The sequence below is a fragment of the Engystomops pustulosus genome, chromosome 8 (genome assembly GCF_040894005.1).
Source record: "Engystomops pustulosus chromosome 8, aEngPut4.maternal, whole genome shotgun sequence".
Taxonomy (NCBI): Eukaryota; Metazoa; Chordata; class Amphibia; order Anura; family Leptodactylidae; genus Engystomops; species Engystomops pustulosus.
In genome coordinates this window covers 8,478,111-8,492,926 of record NC_092418.1, presented here as the reverse complement: position 1 = coordinate 8,492,926, position 14,816 = coordinate 8,478,111, and the positions used below count along the sequence as shown (strand labels likewise).

The 14,816-nt window shown below is 48.9% G+C and overlaps 2 protein-coding genes across 3 annotated transcripts in view; one reads left to right on the top strand and one right to left on the bottom strand.

Moving 5' to 3' along the window:
- The first annotated feature begins 1,602 nt into the window (after positions 1–1,602).
- On the top strand, positions 1,603–14,420 carry GDPD3 (glycerophosphodiester phosphodiesterase domain containing 3). 2 transcript variants are annotated; one of them, XM_072119532.1, is made up of 11 exons: positions 1,603–1,887; positions 8,564–8,734; positions 9,136–9,178; positions 9,826–9,961; positions 10,079–10,124; positions 10,212–10,330; positions 10,407–10,496; positions 11,241–11,374; positions 11,446–11,505; positions 12,168–12,219; positions 14,159–14,420. In XM_072119532.1, exons 2-11 carry the CDS (start codon positions 8,596–8,598, stop codon positions 14,348–14,350), a joined length of 1,011 nt encoding a protein of 336 aa, XP_071975633.1. In that variant the 5' UTR covers positions 1,603–1,887; positions 8,564–8,595; the 3' UTR covers positions 14,351–14,420. The 2 variants fall into 2 exon arrangements, with proteins under 2 accessions (XP_071975633.1, XP_071975635.1); XM_072119534.1 differs by lacking the exon at positions 1,603–1,887 and having other exon boundaries at positions 8,478–8,734.
- Positions 14,421–14,594: 174 nt separating this feature from the next.
- Positions 14,595–14,816, bottom strand: part of LOC140075727 (T-box transcription factor TBX6-like) — a gene marked incomplete at its 5' end in the record, with an annotated part of 51,981 nt that continues 51,759 nt past the window's right edge. Inside the window, one exon of the mRNA XM_072121992.1 lies at positions 14,595–14,802. Within this exon, the coding sequence (XP_071978093.1) occupies positions 14,595–14,802 (208 nt within the window). The remainder of the gene's footprint in view (positions 14,803–14,816) is intronic.

Below are 14,816 nucleotides of genomic sequence, written 5' to 3'. Positions count from 1 at the left end.
ACAGGAGAGGATTAGATACACAGCTCAGCAGGCAGTATCACACAGGACAGGATTAGATACACAGCTCAGCAGTCAGTATCACACAGGACAGGATTAGATACACAGCTCAGCAGTCAGTATCACACAGGAGAGGATTAGATACACAGCTCAGCAGACAGTATCACACAGGATGGGATTAGATACACAGCTCAGCAGTCAGTATCACACAGGATAGGATTAGATACACAGCTCAGCAGACTGTATCACACAGGATGGGATTAGATACACAGCTCAGCAGGCAGTATCACACAGGATAGGATTAGATACACAGCTCAGCAGACTGTATCACACAGGATAGGATTAGATACACAGCTCAGCAGACTGTATCACACAGGATAGGATTAGATACACAGCTCAGCAGGCAGTATCACACAGGATAGGATTAGATACACAGCTCAGCAGACAGTATCACACAGGATAGGATTAGATACACAGCTCAGCAGACAGTATCACACAGGATGGGATTAGATACACAGCACAGCAGACAGTATCACACAGGATAGGATTAGATACACAGCTCAGCAGACAGTATCACACAGGATAGGATTAGATACACAGCTCAGCAGACAGTATCACACAGGATAGGATTAGATACACAGCTCAGCAGACAGTATCACACAGGATAGGATTAGATACACAGCTCGGCAGGCAGTATCACACAGGATAGGATTAGATACACAGCTCAGCAGACAGTATCACACAGGATAGGATTAGATACACAGCTCAGCAGACAGTATCACACAGGGGAGGAATAGATACACAGCTCAGCAGACAGTATCACACAGGAGAGGATTAGATACACAGCACAGCAGACAGTATCACACAGAATAGGATTAGATACACAGCACAGCAGACAGTATCACACAGGATAGGATTAGATACACAGCTCAGCAGACAGTATCACACAGGATGGGATTAGATACACAGCTCAGCAGACAGTATCACGCAGGAGAGGATTAGATACACAGCTCAGCAGACAGTATCACGCAGGAGAGGATTAGATACACAGCTCAGCAGACAGTATCACACATGATGGGATTAGATACACAGCTCAGCAGGCAGTATCACACAGGAGAGGATTAGATACACAGCTCAGCAGGCAGTATCACACAGGAGAGGATTAGATACACAGCTCAGCAGACAGTATCACACAGGATAGGATTAGATACACAGCTGAGAAGACAGTATCACACAGGATAGGATTAGATACACAGCTCAGCAGGCAGTATCACACAGGATAGGATTAGATACACAGCTCAGCAGACAGTATCACACAGGAGAGGGTTAAATACACCTGCACTTATATGATGGGGGGTGTAGTACTGTGTACTGGTATCTAAGCCTCTCATGTGATACAGTGCCCGTCGTCCTGCAGACACGGTGGGGTCGGGCAGGGGAGGTCCATGTCCTCGGGTCACTGCTCTGACTGGTTGTGTCCATGTATGTGGCGCTGCAGGTAGATACCTGTCTGGAATGTAGGTGGGTGTGTCAGATACAGAATTAACCTCTTAGCTGCCAGAACCTGCAGGGATTAAGTATCCATCAGGTGAGGGGCAGAGAGGTCCTGTCTGTGAATACCTGCACAGGTCTGGCATGGCAGGGGCACTGCCCGCACCCACCTCTGTCACCCGGGGACACCCTTTATCACAAACTGCTGAGTGTCACTTGTGTATCTGCTGATTACAACATTCTCTTCCAGTCCAGAGAACAGGTAGAAAGAGGGCGCAGCTGTGGGGCTGGTGCCAAGAGGCTGGCGGATCTATAGGACACCAGAGGTACCAACTACTGTGCCATCAGATACAGGAGTGCGGACTGTGCGCCAGGACAGGAGCTGAGGCTGTGTGCCAGGTGAGGACTTACCTGTGCTGGTGGTGGGATCTCCGACTGGAACAAATCCCTGAGCTGGAAGAGCAACAGATACATTGTGCCAAGAGATAAGTGCAAATACTATGTAATATCTGGTGCCGGAGGGCAGACTACACGCCGTGCGCCAGGAGGACAGGGGTAGGTGCTCTGTATGGGGCGATGCTTGTATTGGTCAGGGCAGGGGGGTGACTAATAATGATGCTGTGCCATGATTGCCACCCGGTGTGGCGGAGGAGAGTGCCAAGTGACAGCAACATAATCGTCAAATAAAATTTTGGATCAGATGGTGGACCCCATCTTCATAACTCAGTCCAGCTCCATGGCATTACCCCTGGGGAGGCTGCTGTCACCTCTGCAAGTTTGATTGACAACTACATTAAGGAAATTCCTAGATTCCAGGACGCCCCCTATAGGAAGATGATGATCACTACATCATAATCTGATTTAAAGAAACCCAGGAACCAATGGCTGCTCAGGAGAAGGAATCATCGGACCTCCGCGTCTCATTATGTGGGGCCTTACTCATGGTCACATCTAATATTCTGTGTACATGAGAATTTCCCCCCATGGGATCAATAATATATTGTATCATAATCCACAGTTCATTATCTATTGAAACAGAAGGAATCGTCCTCTCTGAACCCGCAACAGGCTGACACATTATAAAAACCATCATAGTATCAGGTTGTGTGTCCTAGAATAATGTTAACATGAAGCGAAAGTACAAATAACATCAAAATAACCCAATAACAGTGAATAAGATCCTAATAAGGAGATACTAATGGGTTCTGTCCTCTTCATGTTCTGCTATTGGTTTATACCCTCTCTCTATATCTATAACCCTTCTGTGATGCTGACACATTGGGGCTTATTTATCATTGGTTGTTGTGACGTAAAAAAAAGTTGCATTGCGTTTTTTGGTCTCACGGAGGTATTTCCCACTTTATTAATCTGGTGTAAACATAGAACTACTGCAAGTACAACACCGTGCAGAGCCAGAGTCATGCAAAATATAAAAGTCTCATAGTTACTCCAGTCTCCTGCTGGCAAATGTGCTGGGACTTTTTATGCTTTTTGAGACTTTTTGAAAAATCCTACAGAGCAATTACAACAAACGAACATTTATTATTCTGTACATGACACAAGGTAAATGGTACAGAAGGCGATACACTAACATCTGATTGTCTACACAGAAGAAGCTAAACTTCCATTATGGTCATATTTGAGCCAGGTCCTGGTGGACTCATCGTCACTTTTGTTATTATTCAGATAGTATTTTAGGCCATAGAGCCCCAATTTTACGACTTTTTTATGATGTGTGTAATGAGTTTGTTGTGTGATCGCTGAGGACAACCCTGGCCATGAGTAAGGCCTCACACCGAAACGCGTAGGTCTCTTTCCTTCTCCTGAACACCCCCTGCTTTCTATGTTTCTTCATATGTTTTCACCAGATGGAATAAAACACTAATCTGCCCTTTGCAGAGCTGGAATTGGGAGATCCCTGTTTTTCTTTGGAAACTTTTTTGGGATGTTTTCCTGCGCACTACGGCAGAGTTTATGGTGAGCTGATGTTAATTATCTTTATTTCAGTCTTTCGATAGTCTATGATAGAAGAGTGCCGGAGATATCCGTCTGCTGTGCTTCACAGTTTCCGACACTTCTGTAGTATTGAATGGAGGGTCAGGACAGGGGCCTGTTCTCTCGATCATTGTGGGTCCCAGCAGTGGAACCCCCAGTGATCAGCTTATTCTCCCCTATCCTATGGGCAGTGGATAACAATCAAAGTTCATATGAAATCTTTACGTTTTATTCAGTTCTCCTTCCACAATAAGCGCACAAGGCTGGCGTCGCTGAAAAACTAATGAGGATGAAGGGAGTGACAGAAGTACTTCCAGTCTATGAGGGGGTGACACAAGAGCTTACAGTCTATGAGGATGAGGGGGTGACACAAGAGCTTACAGTCTATGAGGATGAGGGGGTGACACAAGAGCTTACAGTCTATGAGGATGAGGGGGTGACACAAGAGCTTACAGTCTATGAGGATGAAGGGGGTGACACAAGAGCTTACAGTCTATGAGGATGAGGGGTGACACAAGAGCTTACAGTCTATGAGGATGAGGGGTGACACAAGAGCTTACAGTCTATGAGGATGAAGGGGGTGACACAAGAGCTTACAGTCTATGAGGATGAAGGGGGTGACACAAGAGCTTACAGTCTATGAGGATGAAGGGGGTGACACAAGAGCTTACAGTCTATGAGGATGAAGGGGGTGACACAAGAGCTTACAGTATATGAGGATGAAGGGGGTGACACAAGAGCTTACAGTCTATGAGGATGAAGGGGGTGACACAAGAGCTTACAGTCTATGAGGATGAGGGGTGACACAAGAGCTTACAGTCTATGCTTATGAGGGGTGACACAAGAGCTTACAGTCTATGAGGATGAGGGGGTGACACAAGAGCTTACAGTCTATGAGGATGAGGGGTGACACAAGAGCTTACAGTCTATGAGGATGAGGGGGTGACACAGGAGCTTACAGTCTATGAGGATGAGGGGTGACACAAGAGCTTACAGTCTATGAGGATGAGGGGGTGACACAAGAGCTTACAGTCTATGAGGATGAGGGAGGGACACAAGAGCTTACAGTCTATGAGGATGAGGGGGTGACACAAGAGCTTACAGTCTATGAGGATGAGGGAGGGACACAAGAGCTTACAGTCTATGAGGATGAGGGGGTGACACAGGAGCTTACAGTCTATGAGGATGAGGGGTGACACAAGATCTTACAGTCTATGAGGATGAGGGGTGACACAAGAGCTTACAGTCTATGAGGATGAGGGGGGGACACAAGAGCTTACAGTCTATGAGGATGAGGGGGTGACACAAGAGCTTACAGTCTATGAGGATGAAGGGGGTGACACAAGAGCTTACAGTCTATGAGGATGAGGGGTGACACAAGAGCTTACAGTCTATGAGGATGAGGGGTGACACAAGAGCTTACAGTCTATGAGGATGAGGGGGTGACACAAGAGCTTACAGTCTATGAGGATGAGGGGGTGACACAAGAGCTTACAGTCTATGAGGATGAGGGGTGACACAAGAGCTTACAGTCTATGAGGATGAGGGGGTGACACAGGAGCTTACAGTCTATGAGGATGAGGGGGTGACCCAAGAGCTTACAGTCTATGAGGATGAGGGAGGGACACAAGAGCTTACAGTCTATGAGGATGAGGGGGTGACACAAGAGCTTACAGTCTATGAGGATGAGGGAGGGACACAAGAGCTTACAGTCTATGAGGATGAGGGGGTGACACAGGAGCTTACAGTCTATGAGGATGAGGGGTGACACAAGATCTTACAGTCTATGAGGATGAGGGGTGACACAAGAGCTTACAGTCTATGAGGATGAGGGGGGGACACAAGAGCTTACAGTCTATGAGGATGAAGGGGGTGACACAAGAGCTTACAGTCTATGAGGATGAGGGGTGACACAAGAGCTTACAGTCTATGAGGATGAGGGGTGACACAAGAGCTTACAGTCTATGAGGATGAGGGGTGACACAAGAGCTTACAGTCTATGAGGATGAGGGGGTGACACAAGAGCTTACAGTCTATGAGGATGAGGGGTGACACAAGAGCTTACAGTCTATGAGGATGAGGGGGTGACACAGGAGCTTACAGTCTATGAGGATGAGGGGTGACACAGAGCTTACAGTCTATGAGGATGAGGGGGTGACCCAAGAGCTTACAGTCTATGAGGATGAGGGAGGGACACAAGAGCTTACAGTCTATGAGGATGAGGGGGTGACACAAGAGCTTACAGTCTATGAGGATGAGGGAGGGACACAAGAGCTTACAGTCTATGAGGATGAGGGGGTGACACAGGAGCTTACAGTCTATGAGGATGAGGGGTGACACAAGATCTTACAGTCTATGAGGATGAGGGGTGACACAAGAGCTTACAGTCTATGAGGATGAGGGGGGGACACAAGAGCTTACAGTCTATGAGGATGAGGGGGTGACACAAGAGCTTACAGTCTATGAGGATGAGGGAGGGACACAAGAGCTTACAGTCTATGAGGATGCGGGGGTGACACAAGAGCTTACAGTCTATGAGGATGAGGGAGGGACACAAGAGCTTACAGTCTATGAGAATGAGGGAAGGACACAAGAGCTTACAGTCTATGAGAATGAGGGGGTGACACAAGAGCTTACAGTCTATGAGGATGAGGGAGGGACACAAGAGCTTACATGAAGATGGATTGCAATGATTTTCCAAGTAAAAAATTGACCACAACATAAATAGGTCTGTTATATTTTGTCTGTATCCATTTTACAACATGCAAGGCATGAAAAAAAATTGTCATTTCTGGCACAAGCCATTAGAATTGTGATTTTTCCTCATTTATAGGAGGAGCACAAGGCGACTAGGGAAGGGACATCAAACACTGTGCTTAATGTGGAAGTAGGTTCTTTCTTTTTCCGTATATCTGGGAGATGAGGCCGCACCGATGACTAGAGCCTCCTCCATCACTTCCCTCTATATTTTCCTGTATGTTCATTGTATTCCCTTGGACTGTGCCTTCAGCTTCTGTTGTTTATTTACTATTGATTATAAGCTTGGAATAATGGGATACATTGTATCAGGAAAGAAGCAGATACTATGTGGCTACGGATGGCAGGGGTGCCCACCGCCATAGTGTAGACCAGCAGATGCCCTGTAACAGATGAGAAAGAAAAGCTAACTGTGTGGCAGTAGAGGATGCCCTTTGGTATTAGATGTGTCCTGTGGTATTGGAGGGTGTCCTGTGGCAGTAGAGGACGCCCTGTGGTGTTAGAGGATTCCCTGTGGTGTTAGAGGATGCCCTGTGGTTTTGGAGGGTGCCCTGTGGCAATAGAGGATGCCCTGTGGCAGTGGAAGATACCTTGTAGCAGTAAAGGATGCCCTGTGGTATTAGAGGATGCCCTGTGGCAGTAGAGCTTCCCTGGTATCAGTAGAGGATTCCCTGTGGTATTAGAGGATGGCCTTGGTATTAGATGTGTCCTGTGGTATTGGAGGGTGTCCTGTGGCAGTAGAGGACGCCCTGTGGTTTTGGAGGATTCCCTGTGGTGTTAGAGGATTCCCTGTGGTGTTAGAGGATGCCCTGTGGTTTTGGAGGGTGCCCTGTGGTGTTAGAGGATGCCCTGTGGCAATAGAGGATGCCCTGTGGTAGTGGGTGATGCCCTGTGGTAGTGGGTGATGCCCTGTGGCAGTGGAAGATACCTTGTAGCAGTAAAGGATGCCCTGTGGTATTAGAGGATGCCCTGTGGCAGTAGAGGGTCCCTGGTATCAGTAGAGGATGCCCTGTGGTATTAGAGGATGGCCTTGGTATTAGATGTGTCCTGTGGTATTGGAGGGTGTCCTGTGGCAGTAGAGGACGCCCTGTGGTTTTGGAGGGTGCCCTGTGGCAGTAGAGGATGCCCTGTGGTGTTAGAGGATGCCCTGTGGTTTTGGAGGGTGCCCTGTGGCAATAGAGGATGCCCTGTGGTAGTGGGTGATGCCCTGTGGTAGTGGGTGATGCCCTGTGGTAGTGGGTGATGCCCTGTGGCAGTGGAAGATACCTTGTAGCAGTAGAGGATGCCCTGTGGTATTAGAGGATGCCCTGTGGCAGTAGAGAACCTGGTATCAGTAGAGGATGCCCTGTGGTATTAGAGGATGGCCTTGGTATTAGGGGATGCCCTGTGGTATTGGGGGATGCCCTGTGGCAGGTGATGTCTCCTGTGGCATTAGAGGATACCCTGTGGCAGGTAATGTTTTCTTTGGTATTAGAGGGCACCTGGTAGCAGTAGAAGATCGAAGATGCCATGTGGCAGTATAGGGTACCTAGTAGAAGTAGAGGGTACCCTGTGGCAATAGAGGATGCCCTGTGGCAGTAGAAGTTGCCCTGTGGTAGTGGATGATGCCTGTGGCAGTAGAGGGTACCCTGTGGCAGTAGAGGATGCCCTGTGGCAGTAGAGGATGCCCTGTGGCAGTAGAAGTTGCCCTGGGGTAGTGGATGATGCCTGTGGCAGTAGAGGGTACCCTGTGGCAGTAGAGGATGCCCTGTGGCAGTAGAAGTTGCCCTGTGGTAGTGGATGATGCCTGTGGCAGTAGAGGGTACCCTGTGGCAGTAGAGGATGCCCTGTGGCAGTAGAAGTTGCCCTGTGGTAGTGGATGATGCCTGTGGCAGTAGAGGGTACCCTGTGGCAGTAGAGGATGCCCTGTGGCAGTAGAAGTTGCCCTGTGGTAGTGGATGATGCCTGTGGCAGTAGAGGGTACCCTGTGGCAGTAGAGGATGCCCTGTGGCAGTAGAAGTTGCCCTGTGGTAGTGGATGATGCCTGTGGCAGTAGAGGATGCTCTGTGGCAGTAGAGGGTACCTAGTAGAAGTAGAGGGTACCCTGTGGCAGTAGAGAATGCCATGTGGTAGTGGATGATGCCCTGTGGCACCACCCTGCAGACAGATTAATCTGCAGACGTTACTCCTGTGTCTGGGCACTGGCTGAGCAGGGATTATTTCCGGGCAGTGGCCATGGCAGCAGATGCAGTGAGGAGGCGGCTGCTGTGTGTGCCCAGGAGCATCCCTCCTCCCGGCCTCTATGCATCTGGATGATTAAAGCTCCTGTTCTCCTCCTCCTCAGGTCCTGCTGCCTCTGGATCAGCCGCTGGCAACATGAGGCCCTCCTTATACTACCTGGTCCCAGTCCTGGGGGGCTATGCTGCTACTTCCTATTATTTGCTAAAGCATCCACACATCCTGCAGAAGAGGAAGAGACTGGCCTTCCACTGCCGCCACATCTCCCACCGAGGGGGTAAGTCGCCCACCTGTGCCCCCATGGGAAAGATGGGGAACCCTATCCAATAAATTGTGACAGATATGACCTCTGAAACTAATTATTACAGGTCAAAAAGCTGGATAATAACTAATAATTCTGCCCTTGCTTCTCCTACTCTGCTTTCTACAATTCTGAATGGCAAATCTGTCTCATAAGGAAGAAATGTGGAGACTGGTCTCTGAGGTGTTTGGGAAAGCTGGGTGTAAGATTTGGCTATATAAGCCGAATAGGCTGTCACGTGATTTTCCAAAATTTCCCAAATCTACATGAAACAGTGGATGTGTCACTATGTAATAAGGCAGAGACGCCATTCAGGATTCAGAGAAAGCTGGGTGATAGATGCGATGATTGGACTGTGTTATTCTTCTATCTTTCAGGAGCAGGGGAGAGAATTGAAAACACAATGGAGGCGTTTGAGAAGTAAGTGCAATGGGGGGCAGAGCAGGGTAGTTATATGGGGGGGGCAGCGTAGGGTGGTTTTATGTAGGCATTGTAGGTTTGTTATGGGGGGGGCATCACAGGGTTGTTATAATGGAAGCAGAGTAGAGGGGCTATACAGGGGGCAGCGTAGGGTTGTTATATGGGGGGCAGTAAAAGGGACCCCTTAATTCAATATCTGGAGCAAAAAAATACCGACCAGGTGGTATCCCTTGTGTGAGTGTTGTTATGCTGTATGCAGTATTATTACATTGGGGTTATCGCTAGTTCACAGAGGGAGCATTGTTATGTGGGGGGCTGCATTATTATATACAGAGAAGCCATCAAAATTGGTTACTAAGGATAAGAGACACATGTACACATAGCAACCAATCAGATAGCAGTTTTTATTCACTAAAGGGCCTCTGAAAAATGAGAACTGACATCTGATTGGTTCCCCAGGAAAAATCCCCTCCTGTTGTCCTAAAGTCTAAAGTATAGACAACAACTGGGGACTTCGAGGGGGTTCTCTATTTTAGACCATTCAGACTATTTTAGGTATTCTAAGCCTGTATCAGAATCTGTTTAATCCCACGGTTATCATGTGTGACTGGGCCTCAGACCGCGGTTCCATGTTTCTCTCCTTGCAGCGCTGTCGCCCATCACACAGACCTCCTGGAGCTGGACTGTCATATGACCAAAGATGGACGCGTTGTCGTGTCACATGATGGCAATCTGTTAAGGCAGACGGGACACAATGTCAACATACGTGACGTCACATACGAGGTATACGTACGAGGCTTTTCACAGCTGAGGGTTTGCTACAATCTCGAGATATGAATCTGTGTGCTGATTGTTCGTTACAGTGTGTCATTGCGGATGGTAATCTTTTTCCCTCCCTAGGAGCTGCCGCAGTATAAGCCGTCTCTGGAGGTCACCTTCTTTCCAGGTAGCGTGTTGCAGTGACTCTAAAAGCGAGTTGTAGAACTACAAGTCCCAGCATCTCCTCTGTGCCTCATACATTTGTGTGTCACAGGCCACATGTCGACGGGCACAGACCGTCGCATCCCCCTGCTGGAGGAAGTCTTCCAGAGATACCCCGACAAACCCATCAATGTGGAGATTAAGGAGGACAGTGATGAGCTGATTAAGAAGGTAGGTACTGGGTGGCCCTGTGGTGGGCACTGACCCTCTGTTTGGCCGCAGTCACTGACTACCTCCTGTGTGCTAGGTGTCCGAGCTTGTGAGGAGATACCATCGGGCAGAGAAGACCATCTGGGCCAGCACCAGCGACCAGGTCATGAAGAAATGTCGTAAGGAGGTAACGAGAATGCGGCCTCACTACTACTCCATCATCTCCACCTGGAGTATCATCTCCACTACTGCAACCTCACATTCTCCATCATTCATTCATCTACTACTACTACTCCATCATCTCCACCTCACATCCTCTTCCATCATTCATTCATCTCCTACTACCACTCCATCATCTCCACCTCAGAAACTCCTCCATCATTCGTTCCTTTACTACTACCACTCCATCATCTGCACCTCACATCCTCCTCCATCATTCATTCCTCTACTACTACCACTCCATCATCTCCACCTCACATCCTCCTCCATCATTCATTCCTCTACTACTACAACTCCATCATCTCCACCTCACATCCTCTTCCATCATTTCCTTATTTACTACTACCACTCCATCATCTCCACCTCACATCCTCCTCCATCATTCATTCCTCTACTACTACAACTCCATCATCTCCACCTCACATCCTCCTCCATCATTCATCCCTCTACTACTACCACTCCATCATCTCCACCTCACATCCTCCTCCATCATTTCCTCATTTACTACTACCACTCCATCATCTCCACCTCACATCCTCAGTCAGTTTCTTCTCCACTACTACGACTACTTCCTCATTCTCTACTTAGTTACAAATGTTTATGCTCCTCTGTATTAACACTACTACCTCCATCATCCTCCATTTTGTTCCTTGTATTTCATACCCTAGTTACATCCTCCTGTAACTACTACATTCTCATCATCTCCCATCAGAACCCAGAGATGCCGTTCATGTTCACGCCACGCCGGGGGTTTCTCCTCCTCTTCCTCTACTACACGGGGCTCCTGCCATTTGTGGATCTGCCGGAGTCGGTGGTGGAGACGTACATGCCCTCCCTTATAAACAGGTGGGTGTATAATATATAGGGGGGGGGGTCTCTGCTGTATACTGAGGTCTCACCACAGTCTCTTTCTTTAGGACATATTTCCCACATAACTCTCTGATGAGGAACCGCTTCCTGGTCTACCTGCAGGACAAGTAAGTGCTGCTGACAGGTCCTTCGAAGGGATCTCCATATTGTACAGTATCTTCCAGCACTGCACAGGTTACATCTCCACATGACACAGATACACATTACACATGCATATATACATTGGGAGACACTGGGCGGTATGTTTTCCCTAGGTTTTTTTATTGTGTAAGGTTGGTTGTGTTTGTCCAGCTGCAAACCCTGTAAATCCGGGAAGTTCGGCTTGAACAAGCTATTTGTTGGAGCAGTTGTTTAATACTCTCCTGGGCCGGGATTATATGGAGTGGATCCGCAGACTGGTAGTGGGGGGTCCATTCCACCTCCCTGTTTGGTTGGGTCAGGTTTTGTGTTGTTCAGCACCTTGGACACAGGTATTGGCAGCAGCCTAATCAGGCGACATAAGGCTGCTGAGGAGGGCAGCAGAGAGACTAAAAGGAAGCTGACAGCTACAGCCCTGACCTCATGAACTGTACCACAAACCTCTGTTACCTCCATCTCTACTGGGCCAATTCCCCACAACATTCATCATCCCTTCTCCAGTCACAGCCAAAGTCAATGGCTACTGGTGGCAGGAAAGGAATACTGTACTATTATAATGTATAATACTCCATCTGTACAGTGATCATTATATTATATCACATTATACATCGGACAATGTCTTTACTTGCAGACTGATGATGAGGAAGAGTCTGTTTCAGCATCTCCAGGACAGAGGCATCCAGGTAACACATCACGTGACTCTCAGCACTGGTCATGTAAAGAGGTTATATAATGTATTTTATACACAGGTCAGGTCATATACATTATACACAGGTTGAGTCATGTAATTTATATTAAACACATATCGCGTCATATACGTTATATACATGATGGGTTTTGTATATTATACACAGGTCGGGTCATGATAAAATATCAGCAAAAAGTCATTTTTTTCAGTAATTCAATTCAAAAAGTGAATCTCCTATAATACACAGACTCCATTATACACAGAGTGCGCTGCTTCAAGTGATTATTTCTGTTATTGTGGATGATTACGGCGACAGCCAAGGAAAACCCAAAAGTCATTGGGGGTCATTTATCAGGGCTTCTTTGCTAGAAAACTGAGGTAGAAGCTCTGAAATAATCCAGAAATAATCCCTAACACTTGCCGATCCCTCGATCACACCTCTGCAGCGCCATCAATTTATCCCTCCATTACACCTCTGCAGCGCCATCAACTTATCCCTCCATTACACCTCTGTAGCGACATCAGCCGCTCCCTCCATTACACCTCTGCAGCGACATCAGCCGCTCCCTCCATTACACCTCTGCAGCGCCATCAGCTGATCCCTCCATCACACCTCTGCAGCGCCTTCAGCTGATACCTCCATTACACCTCTGCAGCGCCATCAACTTATCCCTCCATTACACCTCTGCAGCGACATCAGCCGCTCCCTCCATTACACCTCTGCAGCGACATCAGCCGCTCCCTCCATTACACCTCTGCAGCGCCATCAGCTGATCCCTCCATCACACCTCTGCAGCGCCTTCAGCTGATACCTCCATTACACCTCTGCAGCGACATCAGCTGATCCCTCCATCACACCTCTGCAGCGCCTTCAGCTGATACCTCCATTACACCTCTGCAGCGCCATCAACTTATCCCTCCATTACACCTCTGCAGCGACATCAGCCGCTCCCTCCATTACACCTCTGCAGCGACATCAGCCGCTCCCTCCATTACACCTCTGCAGCGCCATCAGCTGATCCCTCCATCACACCTCTGCAGCGCCTTCAGCTGATACCTCCATTACACCTCTGCAGCGACATCAGCCGCTCCCTCCATTACACCTCTGCAGCGACATCAGCCGCTCCCTCCATTACACCATTGCAGCGCCATCAGCTGATCCCTCCATCACACCTCTGCAGCGCCATCAGCTGATACCTCCATTACACCTCTGCAGCGCCATCAGCCGCTCCCTCCATTACACCTCTGCAGCGCCATCAGCCGATCCCTCCATTACACCTCTGCAGCGCATCAGCTGATCCCTCCATCACACCTCTTCAGCGCCATCAGCTATTCCCTCCATTACACCTCTGCAGCGCCATCAGCCGATCCCTCCATCACACCTCTTCTACGCCATCAGCCGATCCCTCCATCACACCTCTTCAGCGCCATCAGCTGATCCCTCCATTACACCTCTGCAGCACCATCTGCTGATCCCTCTATGCCATAACACCTCTGCAGCGCCTCAGCTGATCCCTCCATGCCATAACACCTCTGCAGCGCCATCTGCTGATCCCTCCATGCCCTAACACCTCTGCAGCGCCTCAGCTGATCCCTCCATGCCATAACACCTCTGCAGCGCCATCTGCTGATCCCTCCATGCCATAACACCTCTGCAGCGCCATCTGCTGATCCCTCCATGCCATAACACCTCTGCAGCGCCATCTGCTGATCCCTCCATGCCCTAACACCTCTGCAGCGCCTCAGCTGATCCCTCCAATATTTTCTCAAGAGTTTCACTTTTTGATTTAAATTACTGAAGAACATTTTTTGCTGATAGTGAATCACCAGTGTGTTATACAGGGGTCGGGTCATGTAATGCCTGTGCTGTATATATACTACATGTATCACATTGACATTCTGTTCTTGTGTATGACGTGTGGCGCCCCCCGCAGGTTTACCTCTGGGTACTGAACCAGGACTCTGATTTCCGGAGAGCCTTTGATTGTGGAGTCACCGGGGTCATGACGGATTACCCCTCCAAGCTTCGCACCTTCCTTCAGGAGTATGAGGGGGAGCGGCAGACTCGGGGAGCAGAGGCCCAGGACACCCCACCAGGAGGAGAGCAACAGAGGACACATTTATGAGGAGAGGACCCCATAATACAAACCTCTAGGACCATCCGACAATGTGAATAAAGGGTTTATTTTACAGTAATGATACAGGTTGTCAGTCTGCACGGCCGCCATGATGGTGGAGACCAAGCTGAGACGTCCGACTGTGGGGGATAAGCTCCTCATACATGTCCATTGTCCTCCAGCCCACTATATTGTCCAGTGCGGGGCACCCACAAAGTCCTCTGTGCTGTTCTGGGGGGGGCCCCCCATGTCCTCAGAGACCCCTGGTGGTGGCATGAGGGGGCAGGTACCAGGGTGTTGTGCAGACCTGCTGCATGAATGGCGGGTGCAGCGCAGGAAGGGGATAACTCAGTCTGACAGGTGCAGATGTCCAGGCGCCCATTAAATAGGGGCCCACGGGGGGCAAATTAGAGACCGGGGAGGAATATGCAGCCAGTGCCGGGGAGGACGGAGCAGCGAATCTGTAAGAGAAGAA